The sequence below is a fragment of the Pseudochaenichthys georgianus genome, chromosome 5 (assembly GCF_902827115.2).
Source record: "Pseudochaenichthys georgianus chromosome 5, fPseGeo1.2, whole genome shotgun sequence".
In the NCBI taxonomy this organism is placed as follows: Eukaryota; Metazoa; Chordata; class Actinopteri; order Perciformes; family Channichthyidae; genus Pseudochaenichthys; species Pseudochaenichthys georgianus.
In genome coordinates, this window is record NC_047507.1 from 18,622,136 (window position 1) to 18,635,926 (window position 13,791).

Below are 13,791 nucleotides of genomic sequence, written 5' to 3' on the forward strand. Positions count from 1 at the left end.
ACTGTGCAGCATACACTCATGACTTGACTTTACAAAGCAGCTTCGTGTTGAGAGACGACGGGTGCCAGATTTGGGTGGTGAGTACATGTGGCGTCATGACAATGAAGTAGATTGAGGTTATTGATCAAAATAAACAAATAAAATGTATTTCTGCAGATGTTATGTTTAAAATAAACTAATTGGCTGTTTTAATTATGGTTAAGATCCTAAATCAATATGTATTTTGATGAACTTGTTCATCTTTAAGGGTGTATATATATGTTAATATACTGACAATTTGCATGTCTAAATGTTTCATGATTTAAGAGGGAAGAAAGGAAGGTATGTCTGCTCAAGGCGCAAAGAAGAAAAGGGCTTGGCTCACGCCGCAGAGGAGCGAAAACCAAAATGAAAAAACTAAGGCTGAGTTCCAAATAACGGACAGTACCTCTGAAGATCAACGGCCCACTTGACCGTAGATATACTGAATCATTGAAGTATTAGCTGAACCTGATAATTCACTATATGAAACTCAGAGTCCACCTCCATTTTCAGGTAACAGAAGGAAACTGGGGTCTAGTCGCAAAATTAACGGACACCATGTAAGGGAATATGCAACTGAGATCTTGCCATGAAACTAAAGAGGAAGTTAAGGAAACCATTGGCAACAAAAACAAATGTCACTTACAAATGCAACATGTCCACACAGGAAGTATTGATTCAAGAGAGTGACAATATGTCTGCAACACAGGAGAGTTATCTGTATTCAGCTTCCGAACATGATTATGTTCCTGAACTTCAGAATGCTACTATAACAAACTATCCAGAGGCTGACCTGGACAGTGTTATTCCCAAAGCGAAAATCTGCAAACACGCCTTTATGAAAATGTGACAAACTCTAAAATTGTATCAGACTCCTTTACATTTGTGAAAACCATGGAGGAAAGAGTCAACACATCTGAAACTCTTTACTGCGAGGAAGACAAGGAAGGGCACACTGTGTAAGCAACTCTGCGTTAACAAGGTTAAGTCTTGCTTCACTTCCAAGTGTAGATCACACAATGTTAGGGAAATGTCAGAACAAAAGCTTCCTGATGTGTGTACTGAAAGAGAAAAAGAATGCAAAGAAATAGATGATGAGACAGAGTTGTTAAGGAAGGATGGAAACTCACAGGGCAATTATTTGGTTAGTGAGTCAGTAGTTTTGCCATTTGCCACCACACCCGAGATAACCACAGAAGAAACCATTCGAAGAGAAAATACTGAAAATGAGTCCAATGATGAGCCAGCTACAATGTCATCACCAAAAGAGGAAATGCTTACAGATGAGGAACAAAATGAGCCTTTCAGTTTGTCAGAACGCAAATGTGCTTATATAATAGAGGATGCCTCAAGAAAACAGCATGACAGGACTTTAAGCCAGCCAAAATGCATAAAATTGACCACTCACCTAAAACCTCACTCTGAAAATCTGATCGACCAAACTGAAGTCAGAGACACATACCAATCAGGATTGAATGTAAAAAGAAGTGGATACTATCTAATCAATCAGGAAATGTCAAATCCTGAAGTCAAAGGTTCTCATCAATCAGAGGATGGTGTAAACAAACGGCATGAACAGGAACAAAAGCCAACTGAAATTGAAGATCTGCCGCAACAAGATAATACATCTGTCAGTGTGATTCATGCTGCCACAGAAAAGTCTGAAATAATTTCTTGTAACCCAATTGACCCATATGAAATCAGAGACACAAACCAATGTGAGAATGTTGTGAAAATAACTCATGATTCTCCTACCTATCAGGACATTTCAATTCCTGACAACAAGCAGGATGAGTATCTTAATGAAGAAAGCATTTTTGAGGATTTAGAGCAGAAAAATGAGGATCATCATGTCTATGATACCAAGGAACCACCGATCAGCTACATTGAAGGAGTAGACTCTGCTCTCGGTCAGGTGAAGGAGATTGAAGGCCAAGTACAGTATGCTATGAAACCCAGTGCTGAACCAAAGGGTCATGAGGAAGGACTTTTCTCTGAAATGGAGGAGGGTGAATCCTCTTCACAAGCTGTGCAATCAGGGATAACTGTGACTTCTGACTCCCAACCACAACAAAACATTGACTTTAACCCCATTGGGAACAGAAGAAAACTGGGGTCTAGCCGTAGAAATAAAGGAAGACAGCATGTCAAGGACTCTGTTGCTGAATTGTACCATGAACCTGCAGGGGAAGATTCTGGAATAACCAGGGAAAATAAATCTCTTGAAACAGAATTGTCATTACCAATAGAGCTAGTAGTGCAGGAACAAACGAAGGAAACCATATTGAAGGGAATGGAAATATTTGACACTTCTCCAACTGATGTTGGTGAGCTTGTTAAAGAAAATGCACTTGATGGCATCTCTGAGCTTACTGGTTCAAATGTACATGCACGTTTAACAGAAGATCAAAAGACAAATGTCCAATCAAATGTTGGGGAGATGCCAGAGGAAGAATTCCCAAATGTTTGTACCGTAACAGAAAAAGAAAGCATGGAAAAGGACAATGTCACAGAAATGTTCAGGCACGCTGAAAATGTACAGACCAACTATTTGATGAGTGAGTCTCGGGTAACAAAAGAAAATAATGAGTCCTCTATCACATCAGAGATAACCACAGAAGAACAAGACCTCAGAGAGAACTCAGAACCTGAATGCAGTGTTGAACAAGAAGCATTTGCATCATCAAAAGAGGAGTCTACAACAAATGAGGAAACACATGAGTTGTTCAATGTATCTGAAGTCAAAGGGGCTCATCAGTCAGATGATGGTGATAACAAACTCCATGAACAGGAGGTTAAGCCAACAGAAATTCAAGAAATACCTCAAATAGATTTCTCATCCGACCATGTGATTCACGCTGCCACAGAAAATTCTCAAATCATTTCTGGTAACACAATGGACCAAGCTGAAATCAGAGAGACAAACCCATTTGAGATTGTTGTGAAAATACCTGATGATTCTCCTACCAGTCAGAAAATGTCAGTTCCTGACAACAAGCAGGATGAGTATCTTAATGAAGAAAGCATTTTTGAGGATTTAGAGCAGAAAAATGAGGATCATCATGTCTATGATACCAAGGAACCACCGATCAGCTACATTGAAGGAGTAGACTCTGCTCTCGGTCAGGTGAAGGAGATTGAAGGCCAAGTACAGTATGCTATGAAACCCAGTGCTGAACCAAAGGCTCATGAGGAAGGACTTTTCTCTGAAATGGAGGAGGGTGAATCCTCTTCACAAGCTGTGCAATCAGGGATAACTGTGACTTCTGACTCCCAACCACAACAAAACATTGACTTTAACCCCATTGGGAACAGAAGAAAACTGGGATCTAGCCGTAGAAATAAAGGAAGACAGCATGTCAAGGATTCTGTTGCTGAATCGTACCATGAACCTGCAGGGGAAGATTCTGGAAACACCAGGGAAAATAAATCTCTTGAAACAGAATTGTCATTACCAATAGAGCCAGTAGTGCAGGAACAAACGAAGGAAACCATGTTGATGGGAATGGAAATATTTGACACTGCTCCAACTGATGTTGGTGAGCTTGTTCAAAATGCACTTGTTGGCATCTCTGAGCTTACTGGTTCAAATGTACATGCACGTTTAACAGAAGATCAAAAGACAAATGTCCAATCAAATGTTGGGGAGATGCCAGAGGAAGAATTCCCAAATGTTTGTACCGTAACAGAAAAGGAAAGAATGGAAAAGGACAATGTCACAGCAATGTTCAGGCACGCTGAAAATATACAGACCAACTATTTGATGAGTGAGTCTCGGGTAACAACAGAAAATAATGAGTCCTCTATCACATCAGAGATAACCACAGAAGAACAAGACCTCAGAGAGAACTCAGAACCTGAATGCAGTGTTGAACAAGAAGCATTTGCATCATCAAAAGAGGAGTCTACAACAAATGAGGAAACACATGAGTTGTTCAATGTATCTGAAGTCAAAGGGGCTCATCGGTCAGATGATGGTGATAACAAACTCCATGAACAGGAGGTTAAGCCAACAGAAATTCAAGAAATACCTCAAATAGATTTCTCATCCGACCATGCGATTCACGCTGCCACAGAAAATTCTCAAATCATTTCTGGTAACACAATGGACCAAGCTGAAATCAGAGAGACAAACCCATTTGAGATTATTGTGAAAATACCTGATGATTCTCCTACCAGTCAGAAAATGTCAGTTCCTGACAACAAGCAGGATGAGTATCTTAATGAAGAAAGCATTTTTGAGGATTTAGAGCAGAAAAATGAGGATCATCATGTCTATGATACCAAGGAACCACCGATCAGCTACATTGAAGGAGTAGACTCTGCTCTAGGTCAGGTGAAGGAGATTGAAGGCCATGTACAGTATGCTATGAAACCCAGTGCTGAACCAAAGGGTCATGAGGAAGGACTTTTCTCTGAAATGGAGGAGGGTGAATCCTCTTCACAAGCTGTGCAATCAGGGATAACTGTGACTTCTGACTCCCAACCACAACAAAACATTGACTTTAACCCCATTGGGAACAGAAGAAAACTGGGATCTAGCCGTAGAAATAAAGGAAGACAGCATGTCAAGGATTCTGTTGCTGAATCGTACCATGAACCTGCAGGGGAAGATTCTGGAAACACCAGGGAAAATAAATCTCTGAAACAGAATTGTCATTACCAATAGAGCCAGTAGTGCAGGAACAAACGAAGGAAACCATGTTGATGGGAATGGAAATATTTGACACTGCTCCAACTGATGTTGGTGAGCTTGTTCAAAATGCACTTGTTGGTATCTCTGAGCTTACTGGTTCAAATGTACATGCACGTTTAACAGAAGATCAAAAGACAAATGTCCAATCAAATGTTGGGGAGATGCCAGAGGAAGAATTCCCAAATGTTTGTACCGTAACAGAAAAAGAAAGCAAGGAAAAGGACAATGTCACAGAATTGTTCAGGCACACTGAAAATGTACAGACCAACTATTTGATGAGTGAGTCTTCGATAACATCCGAAAATAATGAGTCCTCTATCACATCAGAGATAACCACAGAAGAACAAGACCTCAGAGAGAACTCAGAACCTGAATTCACCACAAACTCCACAGGGAACAGACGGAAATTTGGATCAAGCAGAAGAAACAAAGGACCACTGCACATCAAGGACACTACAAGAATGTCATTAGTAACAGAGACAATAAAGCAGGAAGAATTAAAAAAGAAGTCCGACCTAGACTTAAGTTCAAACGTAAGTGACGAAGAAAACACAGACATTTTCTTGGAGGAAGGCATCATTTTGTCACAGAATGAGAACGACAACCGTGCAATTATGAAAACAGACATTCATTTAAGCCCTAGCAATGATGTATTTGTCAAGGATGTTGATGAGGAAAAAAATACACAAACAAAAGAGACTGAAAATGTATGCCAGCTTGGAGGACGTGACACAGTTAAAACAGACTCGCAACCACCAGAAGTCTCAGTTTGGAAAGCTGATTCAGACATACACACTATCTCATATCATGGTGACAATGTCTCCTCACGACCAATTGCTTTTGATGTTCTTGAGCAAGAAGAGACTTTTCAATTCCAAAGCTCTGAAACTTTATCTTTTGACAAAGACATTAATGTGCAACAGACAAATGATACATCACCAACTGTGGGCGATGTCACAGTAAAATACTTTAAATCAGGACCGGAGAGTTCAATGTATATGCAAGTTTCTAACCAGGATGCAGATGGAGAACAATCAGAGGATCTTTTGAAGTCGGAACACAAAGCCCAAGAAATTAATATTTCAGAAAAGATTACAAAGAACGTATCAGACAGCTTGGCTCCATTTCACACAGGTCTTAAGGAAAACTTCAGAGCAGAGCCAGATATGTTTGAGGAAAGTGAAATTTCCAGCCATCTAAAGGAACAAGAAGAATCTCATTCAGACAACAGTGAAAATGTGCAGGGAACATCGAAACAGAAGAGGAGAAAGATGGGCTCTACTCGCCGGTCTCAACTCAATAGGAAACCAGAGGAAAAGAGTGATGAAAGAGAAAGTGACTTTAAAACAGAAGCTGACATGAGACATCTTGAAAAGATAGAAGGACTGGAAGAGTTACCTATGCTTATGACTGCAGAGGTGTCACAGAGTGAACATGCAAAAGCATCACAAAGTCCTATGAATAAAGAACAAGAAGCCAATGAAACCAGCACAGTGCACAACAACAGACAAAACATACCAAGCTCTGACTTGCAAGTTGTTAATCCTGCTATATTTGTTCATGTAGCTGATGAAAGGGAGAGTGAGAGGAATTTAAATGTTTGTGTGGAACCACCACAGATAGATGATTTTACAACCACTGAGAGGCAAATCTCCAGTCCTTTACTGTCTGAAAATACTGAAGAGAATAGAAACACAGTTATCATAGGCGATAGCTTTGTGTCTTTATGTGAGATCACACAGAGTATGCAAAATGATGAGGAAAGTGTAAGCATAATTGAGGACCAAACTTTGAAATCAACCGAAGCGCCTGTTGTGGCAGATTTGGAAATATTGACATATGTGGTAAGAGAAGGAGCAGAACATGAACATATCAGTGCCCAGTTTAGTAAACAACAGTTGGACAACCCCACTGAAGTAGTTCACGATACAAATATAGAGATGAAGAATCCAAGTCCAAACAGGAGGAAAAAGATGGGCTCAACCCGGAGGAATTTTGGATCAAGACACAAAAGGGAAGACTTGCATCAAGAACAGGATGTGGATGATGAAGCAACGGAGACTGCATCCAATGTTGGAGATGTAAAGACTGAACTTTTCTCCAACATCACAGAAGATGAGCTTCAGCTTAACTTAAAAGACACGGGCTCTGAGCAAAGGAAAGAAAATGTATTTGAAACAGTGGAGTACAGCCAGATTGGTGACTCTCACATTAAACCTCACCAGCCATTGGAAGATAATCCTGTTCCTCCTGGTCAACTCATAGAAACAGACCATCAACATACTCCCAATTCTCTTGCTGCAATACCTTCCACTTCCCCAAAAGAATATTTAATATCAGAAACAGCTTCTGGTGGGAGAAGAAGAAAAATGGGATCCAGCAGAAAGTCACTTGGACTCAAAAGATATGAAAACCAAACCGCAAGTGGAGACAAAATACAAGATACACAACATGAGAGAGATGTCAGAAGTAATACAGATGAAAGTGCCATCAATACACCTGAAGAGCTGAGAGAAGAATCTTTGAGCCTGGTCCAAATATCAGAGGTAAGCAGCAGAGTCATTGTTATCTTTAGCTTTGAGTGTTTACAAGTTATCATCCGTTCCTTAGTGTACTTTCTAAACATTGCATTATCATGTATTTTTTTACGTTGGGCCTTTATCTTGAAGTGAATTAATGGACATTTGTTATTTGGCACAGTTATTGTATGTCATGCTGATACTCCTGTTTGCATGAATCCTCTTGCACACTGGTCAAGTGTTTGTTTCAAGAACACATGTTGTTTCACACACAGTGAAATAAAACGAGGAACATGCGGTCTACACGACATGTTTCACATTCTGATAAGGAGAACATAAAGCTGTATAATGTGCCTTGATCTTAATGGTGGGGTGTACTCTATAAAGCATTTAGCTGCTTTTTATTGACTTCTAACAATATAGAGGCCTCGTAAAAAAGATCTTACTTGTACGTCACATTTATGAAAAATGCATATATATAAAAGCCCTGTTATTGTTCCTTTCTATAAAATGTAATTCTCCTATTTGTATCATTACATTGTTGGACAAATAATATAAATTCCTCACATTCTTAAAATATCCTGTAAAACTTCATGCTTCACTTTCTGTGTGCTAGCTAGAGGATTATTTCTGGAAAACCTGTCAAAAATGTTTGGATGAGCGGATATTATAATTACAAATGAAGATTCTATTTTGTCTTTGTGAAACAAAACAGAAAACATGACATGTACTTATTATCAAAATGCCATATATTGAATATGAGATCTACATTCAAAATCAAATCTGCCCTGCTGTCACCTTGTGATTGGGATGCTTTTGTCTGTGCAGGCAGGTAAAAGTGAGAAGAAACCATCGAACATCAGCATCTCAAAGGAAGAAATTGCCCCAAGGACTGTGAGGTAAGTGGCGCTGAGGAACAGAGATACACTGAACAAAAATATAAACGCAACACTTTTGTTTTTGCTCCCATTTTTCATGAGATGAACTCAAAGATCTAAAACATTTTCTATATACACAAAATAACCATTTCTCTCAAATATTGTTCACAAATCTGAAAAAATCTGTGATAGTGAGCACTTCTCCTTTGCCGAGATAATCCATCCCACCTCACAGGTGTGGCATATGAAGATGCTGATTAGACAGCATGATTATTGCACAGGTGAGCGTTAGGCTGGCCACAATAAAAGTCCACTCTGAAACGTGCATTTTTGCTTTATTGGTGGGGTCTGGGGGGGTCCGAAAACCAGTCAGTATCTGGTGTGAGGGTTAGGGTTAGGGTTAGGGTAATGTTGTGAATCAAGTGGCCTGTGTTCGTCGTCCATAACATACGCCTGCCCATACCATAACCCCACCACCACCATGGGCCATTCTGCGTGACAGAAGTCTGGAGGGAGTAATAAGAATAAAAGGAAAAGCAAGCACATAAGTTAAAGATGTACTTTTTGAAAGCCAGCTAATGGAGGACAGACACAAGGATAGGGCTCAGGAGTATAATGTAGGGTGGAATGTTATTATTGTGTGTTCAGTTGTAGGCATGTAAATTGAGAAGTCGGTTTTCTAGGCTTGTCAATTATTCAAGTATGCTTATCCTGGAGGGATGCATTTTTAACATGTCTGCTACTGCTTCTAACATGTCTGCTATTTGCGTTTCTTTTGTGATTTGCCTAATGTTTTGCTCAAATTCCTTCAATCCAAGATAGTTTCCTATGACAATGAAAGAAACCTTGACCACATCCTTGTAGTGTATCCACTTCTAATATTAGTCAATGTGATGATTCATTTGGGGATGCTGATGTCTGAACATTTAAAATGTGAATAACTTTTTGTATGCTTATCTTTTTCTGTGTGTTGTTTAAAGTCGTTATTGTTGTCTGTTCAACAGTGAGAAGACGGTTCAACATTTTTATGCTGAAGTCGGGCTGAGCCAACAGAAGTTTTCTCTGGGTGAACAGAGCATTAATACTTACACACAGCTGCTAAAGATAATGAGAGAGGGAAGTTTAATATGGAGACAAATAAATATAATGTGTGACCAATAATGTTTTTGTTTTCAGAGCGTAATTCCAGAATAGCAGATCATAAAGCAAATGCTTACAATGTGATGATGGTTGGAGACAGCAGCGTGGGAAAAACCTCCTTCATGAAAAGAGCTCAGAGTGGAAAGTTTTCTTTAGATTTACCCGCCTCAGTTGGTAAGATGTGATCTTCACACTACTTTAATAACATGAATGTGTGTAAATATACATAATAATGTAACATATACACATTTTGTAGGACTTGATTCCTGCATGTGGACTGTGGTAGTGGAAGGAAAGCCCGTGGTGCTACAGCTGTGGGATACAGCGGGACAAGAAAGGTATGTTTTTCTTAACAGTACATTTCTGAGGCACTTGTACCAAGTAATCATAAATATGCACTCACTTTTAAATCGCAAAGAATACATGTTTCATCATAAATAATACATCTACTATAAGAAAATCATTGAGGTGTGGAATTGTTACCACTAACTACAGCCAGCATTAATAATACCTATACAGGTGCGTCAGTCTTTCCCTGTTAAGGTAGATGTGGTTGCATTCAGAAGCTGCTCTAAAAAAAGAAAACAATTTATTGGCTGGCATTTACAAGCTTTCATAAATAGCAGTTTGAAGAAGAGATCAAAAAGAAGCAAGGGACTCAGTGTGTTTGTCACAAACCGTGACGTGGCTGGGAACACTCACTTGCAAGTTGCAATATGCATGAGAATACATTTGAAGTATAACGTTTGTTGTTGGACAAACATATTTTGTCTAATGACGATGACCCTGGTCTAGCTGAGAGATGTCTGTGAGGAGTTATAATTTCCATGACCATATGATGAGGTACACTGTCAATTACATCCGCCTTAACAATACATGTTTTATAATATATAACGCTTAAAAGTTTAAATATATTGTAAATATTTCGATTTTACTGGACATTTGTATTCAAATGTAAAAGTGTAGGACCACATGTTTCTCAAGCAATTGAAATGAATGGGTTATCGATTAAAACATGTTTTTATTGATTTCTACTATTCTCCTGAGACTATTCTTAATAGACTCAGGAGAATAGTAAAAAGGAATACATCAGTTTTTTTCTTAATGAAAGTAATTTTCTTTTATCAGAAGGCTTTTTTTGTCATGCCTAGGTATACCGAAAATTGTAGAGCCTTCACACGATACGCACAATTTGTGATGATGTTACTTCTGTCACCCTCACGAGGAGAGGGGACACTGCAGCGAGTACAAACCATACTTTACGAGCTCCTCCAGATGTCTGCTGCGGGTACGCACTGTATCTGCTCTTTGCTAGGAAAGCTAGACATCATTATCTGAGAGGGAGGCATCACTGTCAAAGGTGCAGAGTATATTTTTGTGGTTTATGACGGCCCAAATGTTGGAAAATGTTGTCAGATACCTTGGCTGTAGGCCAAGACTTTTGATGAGCACTTGCTATTGTAGAGCAGGAACGGAAACTGTAAATCTAAGTTACCACAGGCAAAACCCGACAAGTCTCCCTCAGGCCAGGTTGTAACTTGTTTGTTTCACACATTTCTGCAGTGTTTAGTTGGGAGGAATTAGCTAAACAGGAATGGTGACTGTGATAAGGTTGTCTGGGAAAGAGATTGACACTTGCATTGTGCGTTTCATTGAGGTAGTAGTTGTGCAACCACTGTCTTTCAAAGAAAAATGTGCAGAATGTTTTGAGGAAAGTCTCTGAAAACTCAACTGACAAGTGTCATTAAACTGGCCCACTCCCAAACACCTTAGGGCTGTTCAGTCACAGATTGGTGTTTCTCGCTCTGAGTGGCCTAATTTAAAAAGTTGTCTGTGTCTGATTACAAGCTTTCTGATTTTAAAGGTTTCACAGCATCACGAGGCAGATTTTCCACAAAGCCCACGCATTTCTGTTGATGTATGACATCACTTCCTCTGAGACTTTTTCTGCAGTTAGCTACTGGGCAAACTGTATTCAGGTATGTTGTTGCTTTTTTACAGATGTGGAAACGTTACATTTGTATTCAAGGCCAGGCATCCTTTTTTTCACACTGATACTTTTCTTTACACTGATAAAAGTGTGAAGTATTTTTTAAAGCCACTCACTTGAAGGCAGAATGTGTTGCTTTAACAAATATCAAAAGAAAGAAAAACTACTACTCTACTACTAGAGCCGCATGACAGAATTTAAATTTGATACCCAGTCTATAATTAAATCATTATCCGCTTATATATTATATAAATTCAAAATCTTAAATGTTGTCTTAAACTAGAAAATTACAAACATGGTGGATTCTGTATTTATAACAGCAGCACATACTTACAGGAACAACAAACAATACCCACGTTGATGACATCCATGTTAGAAAAATGTCAAATATGCATGAACAATTCTTTGTCTTCCAATATTGATATTTGAAAATGGTTTTCATATCAGTATGTAGTTATTTATGTAAGAGCAAACTAATTAAAACTTGGTTTAGTAAAGATTATTTATTGGATGTATAGCAATACAAGTCAGATTGGTAGTTTGTAGAGAGACTTTTAAGAGTTTAATTGAAATCCAAACAATAATAGATCCAATCTTTGTTATGCAGGAAGGGGCTGACGAAGACGTGAATATTTTACTTGTGGGCAATAAGAGTGATCGTGCAGAGCGGCAGATTAAAATTCAGGAGGCGGAGAATCTTGCTAAGGTTTGGATCTGTCGCATTACATCTTCATACACTTTTAGCTCAGATAAAAACAAAATACTGTGGTTGCTTTAATCATTAAACATTCACATTAAAACAGCAGGATTGCTTTCACAGGAATATAACTTTGAATTCATGGAGTGCAGCGCTGCCACAGGGGAAAATGTGGTTCAGGGTTTGGAAACTGTGGCCAGGTAACACATTTCACTTTCCCGTTTACCACACCTGTATTAAAAACATGTCCTTTAATGTTGATTGCCCTCCATGAAACTGATTGTGTTGTTGCTGACAGGATGTTAAGTCAAAAGCATGACACGAGAGAGGAAGCCATGGTGTTACACAAAGAGCCCCCGCAGAAAAAATCCTCAGGATGTTGCTGAACAAGATGTGCGTCTGCAGAGAGGAAGGATCCTGCACACAGTGGAAACTCTGGACTGGCTCTTTAGAGGGTTTTTCACAACTAAAACATATTTAATGATTTTTTCAGTTGTATTCCAAACTGTATTGATTTATATACATGTTGTGTTTCCTTTTCACAACTATCTTCAGCTGTTTTATTATGTCTACCAAGCCTTAAAGTACATTATTGTTTAAGAGGTTAATTGAAGAGTAAACATACTGTGGTGTCTCGTCAATTGTGTTAGTCGTGTTTGTTTTATGTCTGTCACTTCATGTTTAGTCAGGTATGTAATTCCAAGTCTAGTAAGGTTTCTATGTAGAGTCACGTTTTCTTGTTACTTCATGTCTTGTCTGTCTATTTCATGTCATGTCTCGTTTTCCCATTTCCTGTTTTATTTTGTACTTACCTCTTGTCTTTCCTTTCAGGTCCTTTTAATTCCTCACTTTGGGTGATTTTCCGTCCTCGTCAGTGTCTGCCCCGCCCCTGATTGTTCCCACCTGGTCCCTATTCCCTCATGTATAAATAGTCCTTGTCTCCCTTTGTCTTGTGCCAGTTCGTCTTGTTTCAGTGTGCTTCCATGTCCAGAGACCCAGCATTAAAACCAGAGAGAAGAGTTTTGTTTGTTTGAAATCGAGAAGTTTTGTTTTGTCCTCGCTTGAGTGATTTTTTGTTAAAACTTTGTTTTATTTTTTCATTAAAATCTGAGCCGTCGCATTTGAGTCCAGTATTTTTGTACCCTGTTCTAACAGAACGAACTGGCCAACATGGACTCAGCCAACTCAGAAAAGATTAAAGTGGATGTCGAAGAACAGAGAGCAGAGCTTGCTCACCATGCTGCACAGCTGGTCTCCATTAACAGAGGAGTTGGTAACCTCACTGATCGCCAAGCAGAATTCCAGGAGGCTGTAACGAATCAAGTTAATCACCTGGCGGTTCAAGTGCACAGAGCTCTTGCCCAGCTCGAGGCTGGATCATCTACACGGTCTCCTACTATGCCAAGCCCATCCGTTGCATCCGCTGGTGCTGCTGCAGACCACATTCCCTCTTCTGGAACGTCGCTTCGCCTTGCATCTCCAGAAAAGTTTTCCGGGGACTGTCGCCCCTTTCTGGTACAGTGTGAACTGCATTTCACCCATAACCCCTCAGCCTTTATCTCAGACCAAGCTAGAGTAGCCTTTATGCTGTCCCATTTAACCGGGCGAGCTGCTGCCTGGGCTACGGCCGAATGGTCCTCTAATTCTCCAGTGAGCCAGTCAGTGAACATGTTCTCAGACTCTAAGGCATGTTTTTGATCACTCTTCACCAGCCAGAGAGGCCAGCCGAGTGTTAATGCAGATTAAACAGGGACCCAGAAGAGTGGCAGATTATGCGATACAATTTCGCACTTTAGCAGCAGATAGCGGGTGGAACACCCCAGCCCTTATTGATGCCTTTTATGAATGGA

At 39.5% G+C, this 13,791-nt stretch overlaps 1 protein-coding gene across 1 annotated transcript; it reads left to right on the forward strand.

Annotated features, from left to right (window-relative positions):
* The first annotated feature begins 687 nt into the window (after window positions 1-687).
* On the forward strand, window positions 688-13,058 carry rab44 (RAB44, member RAS oncogene family). Its single transcript, XM_034083960.2, has 9 exons — window positions 688-7,263; window positions 8,065-8,135; window positions 9,119-9,180; window positions 9,291-9,428; window positions 9,511-9,592; window positions 11,119-11,233; window positions 11,852-11,950; window positions 12,065-12,141; window positions 12,240-13,058. The coding sequence occupies exons 1-9, from the start codon at window positions 4,723-4,725 to the stop codon at window positions 12,325-12,327; spliced, it is 3,273 nt and encodes a 1,090-aa protein (XP_033939851.1). The 5' UTR covers window positions 688-4,722; the 3' UTR covers window positions 12,328-13,058.
* The last annotated feature ends 733 nt before the right edge of the window (window positions 13,059-13,791 follow it).

Bases quoted from the DNA above. Each gene is read 5' to 3' on its own strand.
- rab44 (XM_034083960.2), top strand. From the start codon at position 4,723: ATGTTGATGGGAATGGAAATATTTGACACTGCTCCAACTGATGTTGGT. The intron at 7,264-8,064 runs GTAAGCAGCAGA...TTGTCTGTGCAG, and splicing joins GCCTGGTCCAAATATCAGAG to GCAGGTAAAAGTGAGAAGAA. The intron at 11,951-12,064 runs GTTTGGATCTGT...TTGCTTTCACAG, and splicing joins AGGCGGAGAATCTTGCTAAG to GAATATAACTTTGAATTCAT.